Genomic DNA, 4,725 nt, shown 5'->3' with positions numbered 1-4,725 from the left:
CCATTTGACTTCTTCCTCTGTAAAGAGTTCCCCCCTTAAAGCTGGCAGCTAGTCATCATAACGCACTTGCGTTACGATTTGGTGTCCTCACTTTAGCCCCAAGGAGTCAGGTTTGGTGCTCTGCCAGAGTTTGAAGCCAATTTCAGTTACATGGTGAAACGCCACCAATAAAGGAAGGAAGGGAGGGAGGGAGGAGGAAAGAAGGGAGGGAAGGAGAGAGGGTGGGAGGAAGGGAGTTACCACTCACTTCCAAATACACAGTGCTGTGTTCATCCTTTTTTTTTTTTTAAATTAAACCCAGACTATGGCATGAACCAAGTCCTCATAGTTTCCTTTTCCTCGGTGTATTGAAAGATTCTATAAAAATTCCCGCCTATCAAACCTGTACTGCAAAGGAATTTGAATTGGGCGTTTTGTCTCCCATCAGGTTTACTCTGCAGAACGTACTCAAAACAGATGCTCTGTCTGGACTGCGTGTCCTAGAGGAGAAGAGTCCTGCTTGGAGAAGAGGACCCCAAGAATCTCTCTTTCAAGTTGAAGCTTTGCCTTCGTTAGAAAAGTATCTCCTCTAATACTATTTTGTCGAATGACCACTTAGCTAAAGACCCTACATGGTGATAGAGCACACAGGTTCACTCTGTCAGTGGCTTGGGTCTACAACTATACATCTACACTCAGGCGGATGTCGGTTTGTGAACATCCAGATGCGAATAATGCGTAGCAGCATAGTCACTAAGTCATAGTAAGAACCCAAGGCCAATAGACTGTGCTATCACATGGTGGTTAAGCAGGAGTCAAAGCTCCAACCCTGCCCCTTTGTGCTTCAGCTGGCAATCCTGGACGACTGTTTAGCTTTCGCACGCCAAGGTTTCCTAGTGTGCTGTGATGAGCAAGTGAGTTAACGCCAAGGTTTCCTGGTGTGCTGTGATGAGCAAGTGAGTTAACCCACCCAGTACTAGGAATAGCGCAGGACGCCAACGACGTGGTTCGCCTTTTAGCTGAGTGAGGGTGCCCGACGCTCTCCAACACGTCTGAGTTTCACTCAGCTCTAGGAGTTAAAAACTTGAATGCCTTGGAACTCAAACCTCGGCGCAAGAACGGAACACGAACAGGGCGGCGCAGTGCAGTTTTTTTCTCCAATCACAGTCCTCAAGACTGGAGCCACGTTTGTGACCTCGTCCAATCTGGTACCCAGGAGGGCGGGGACGCTAGCGGCTACCTGCACCTGTAGCAGAGCGGGCCGCCTCCTGTCCTACACTGACCCTCCCCTCCTCCGCGGTTCTAGTGTCTTCAGTCCTTTGGCCAGCCACCAGCAGGTGGACAGATGTCTTTGCGCTTTCCTACGGACGCTCAGGAAGGACGAGTGAGCAGGAGTCAACAGCTGAGGTCCCAATCTCGCAGCGGCCAGGGACCAGCGTGAGTGGGAAGAAGGGACTCGCCACAGAATGTGAAATTCCCGCCGGGAAAGGCTGTCTGGGCTCCCCCTGGGACAACAGATCTGACAGCCCCTGGGACCGGAGAGGTGCACGCTGCCAGCCCCTCGTTGTCCCCACAGTGTGCAAGAGTCCAGCAACAACGATTCCTGCATCTCTTTGAGACAGCGACAAGGAACACCATACCTAAGCTTCAGGTGGCCACAAGACTCCCCTCGGTGCTCTGGGCAGCCAGCGGAGCACGGAGCCCCGGTGGCTCTGGAAGCCCAAGCAGGTGAGAGAGCTAGAGTCCCTCTGAATCTGACAATACAGACCCTGGCGCTGCGATGCCCATTGGGAATGCTGTTTCACCCCTCCCGGTGTCTTTTCTCTGGCCGCCAGTGGAGAGGCCCCCAGAATGGCGCTCTGTCTACTTTAGCATTATTTGTCATCTTTTCCTTGCGCAATTCTCACAAAGCCTTTCCGTACACACCAAGTTGATTACTGTGAAGAAGAAAGTGTCGGGTGGAGGACTAAGGCTTTGGGGCTGCCCCACCGCCGCCACCATTAATAAATGCCTTGGGGTGGGGCTTCTTCCCCCCCTCCCCAGATCTGCAAGGTAGGGGGGAGTGAGGTGTTTGCAGGCCCCATTGCTGACGGTACCTGAGGGTGTGGGCGCCTTTCGTAAGGAAAGAACTTTGGGCATGTTCTGCTTTTACGGTTTTCGAGTCCTAGCCCAGAGTATGTCCTCAGGGCATCCTGGGGGAGGAGATGGTGCCAGCGGCCACTGCTCCCGCCTCCTGTAGGCGCAGAGACTTCCTCTCTCAGGCAGTTCCGGGAGAACCTGCACCAACAAAAGCGGCCCAAGTTTCCCTCTTTTGCTCACTCGCGAATCCCGGGAGCGCAAAGCGCGTGGGTTGCGAAGCGGCAGAGCTGAAAACTAGAAATGGGCGGTGCGCACGAGCCCTGCCCACTCGCGGTGAGTGTCCAGGAGCACGCGCACCGGGAAGTGTGCCAGGAGTCTGGCTTGCAGTGTGAGGAGCTTTTGGCCTCCGTTAGTCAATGTTTGGGGAAGAAGAAACCTTTTCTGTAGTTCCTGGTTGCGCACTCTCCTTTGGAGAATGAAACTCGCATGGGAAAGTAGCAGAAGAGTTGGAAAACCAGGCCTTTCTTCAACAGTGAGACTGGCCCTCGGGAGTAAAAGGAAGGGTGGGATGGTGGTTTTCAAGGGAAGTTAGGGCTAGAAAGTCACAAGGCAGAAGTGGTTTGAAGCAGTTTGAAGTAAGCACAGTGTGCTTGTGTGTCCACTTTCTCACTTGGATACCCTCACAAGCATCACCACTCAACGTAGTAGAAAAAAAGGCTTTAGACGAATTTGAGCCCGTAGAGGAGTGCTGCTTACTGGCTTGCTCAACCTGCTTTCTTATAGAACACAGGACCACCACTAGCTCAGGAACGGTCTCACCTCAATGTGCTAGACACTCGCCCTTCAATTGCTAATAAAGAAAATGCCTCATCTTCATTGCTCATGTGTAATGGACAGGGCATGCTAGCTTCTCCGCCCCCATCCTCCTACACAACCCGCTTCTGGGGTGTTCCTCTGAAGGAAGGCAGTTAGTTCTAAGGGCAGATGGGCACCTGTAGTGGTCCTTATACAGTCAGGCTGAGGGTCATAATTCCTCTGGCGCCAGGCTGCTCTTGATGGCCAGGAGTTCAAGGAGATCACGCTTGCAGGTCAGCCAGTGTCCCACTGGAGGGACACGTGAGTTAGAGGAGCCCCAATTCCGAGGAAAGGAGAATGGCGAGCCTGTAACGGTTGACTAACCCAAGTTTTCTTTTTCTCCCTGTTGCAGGGCGCTCCCTCTACTCCCATCCGGCAGGCAGCCCAGAGTGGGAGAAGCCTGGGAGGGCTGGAGTGAACAATCTAAGACCACGGGGAGAGAGGGAGGACGTCCTTACCCAGGCCCTTCCCCACACGGGGTGCCCAGGGTCCCCAGGCCATGGCGGACAGTGGCAGCTCCACCAGCAGCTCTGGCCCCTGGTGGAAATCGTTAACCAGGAAAAAAAGCAAAGAAGTCACGGTAGGGGTGCAGCCTCAGGTTCAGGCAGAGACCAAGACTCCCTTACCGAACCCCTCACCACCTCCCTCAGATCGGACTAGCAGCTCGCGAGAAAATCAGCACTCCAATGTCCTTGGGGATACCGGAGAGTCCCCCAGGTCAGATATATGTGAGGAGAAATCAGGCAGCAGCCGGCGCAATTTGAAGATCTCTCGCTCTGGCCGATTCAAGGAGAAGAGGAAAGTGCGGGCCACGCTGATCCCAGAAGGAGACAGGTCCCCTGAGGAGGCCGACTTTCCAGATGACCCCGAGGAGGACAAGCAATAGCCTGTGCAAGCTTCCAAGACTGTCTTTCTCTCTGTGGAGAGAGAAACGCTATTACCCGCAGCCCTAGTATTTGGTGTCTTACCCAAGTTCAGAATGTTCAGGTGACCAAGGCCTTCAAGACTTATTTTTTTCTAGTAAGTGAAATGTCAGCTGAGTTTTCAGTAGTCCATGATGAAAAGACGAGTAAGTTGTTTGTTTGTTTGGTGGGTTTGTTTTTGGGGTTTGGTGTTTTTTTTTTTTTTTTTTTTTTTTTTTTAAGGATAGATACTTGCTGCTGAGGAAGTTGGCTTTTTAAAAAAAGTTATTCTGAGGTGCCGCTGCTGTTCTTCCTGTCACCTGTGGTAGTGAAAGGGCTGGATGGCTACTTCGGAAGCAATGAGTAGGTAACTGCCTCTCCAGCTTCTCAAATGAGGAAGCCATGCTCTTACAGAGAGGACTCTGGAGAGCAAATTACAGCACTGTTTTTAATAGTTGAGATTTGCACTTTAGGGTGGTACTACCCTAGATTTATTCCTTTGTGAAGGGATAGAGAGGACTCCCCCAACCCTTACTTGAGAAATAAGATCACTTTAAGTGAGGACTGCAAAGCTGTATGCCTGTTTAGTGTGCCCTATTAAAATTGTTGAACTGTAAGACTTAAGGTGACTTTCTTGTTTTCTTTTTCTTTTTTTTTTTTTTTCTGTTCTAAGTCTGAAGCTCATCATACTTAAAAGCAGGCATGCAAGGTCCTGAGTGACAAGGTTAATTATTTGCCATACAGCTACTGTTGGAAAGCTGCTGGGCAAAGGACTTTTCTAGAAACCAGCAACACCCAGCTGGAGCCAGTTCGCCAGATATTTCAATTTGCCAACCAAATTCAATGGAAGGGAGTGGTACCAATTCATGCTACCTACATTCTCCTGTTTCTTCAGTACACTTCCACAGAG

General features: G+C 51.2%; 1 protein-coding gene across 3 annotated transcripts; it reads left to right on the top strand.

The window, feature by feature from the left end:
• Positions 1 to 1,236: 1,236 nt before the first annotated feature.
• Positions 1,237 to 4,432, top strand: PRR15 (proline rich 15). 3 transcript variants are annotated; one of them, XM_084785954.1, is made up of 2 exons: positions 1,237 to 1,707; positions 3,266 to 4,432. In XM_084785954.1, exon 2 carries the CDS (start codon positions 3,413 to 3,415, stop codon positions 3,797 to 3,799), a length of 387 nt encoding a protein of 128 aa, XP_084642080.1. In that variant the 5' UTR covers positions 1,237 to 1,707; positions 3,266 to 3,412; the 3' UTR covers positions 3,800 to 4,432. The 3 variants fall into 3 exon arrangements, with proteins under 3 accessions (XP_084642080.1, XP_084642081.1, XP_084642082.1); XM_084785955.1 differs by lacking the exon at positions 1,237 to 1,707 and adding an exon at positions 2,180 to 2,391; XM_084785956.1 differs by lacking the exon at positions 1,237 to 1,707 and adding an exon at positions 2,443 to 2,590.
• The last annotated feature ends 293 nt before the right edge of the window (positions 4,433 to 4,725 follow it).

Source organism: Acomys minous (genome assembly GCF_964271855.1).
Source record: "Acomys minous genome assembly, chromosome: 6".
In the NCBI taxonomy this organism is placed as follows: Eukaryota; Metazoa; Chordata; class Mammalia; order Rodentia; family Muridae; genus Acomys; species Acomys minous.
This window is presented reverse-complemented; position numbering and strand designations above follow the sequence as displayed.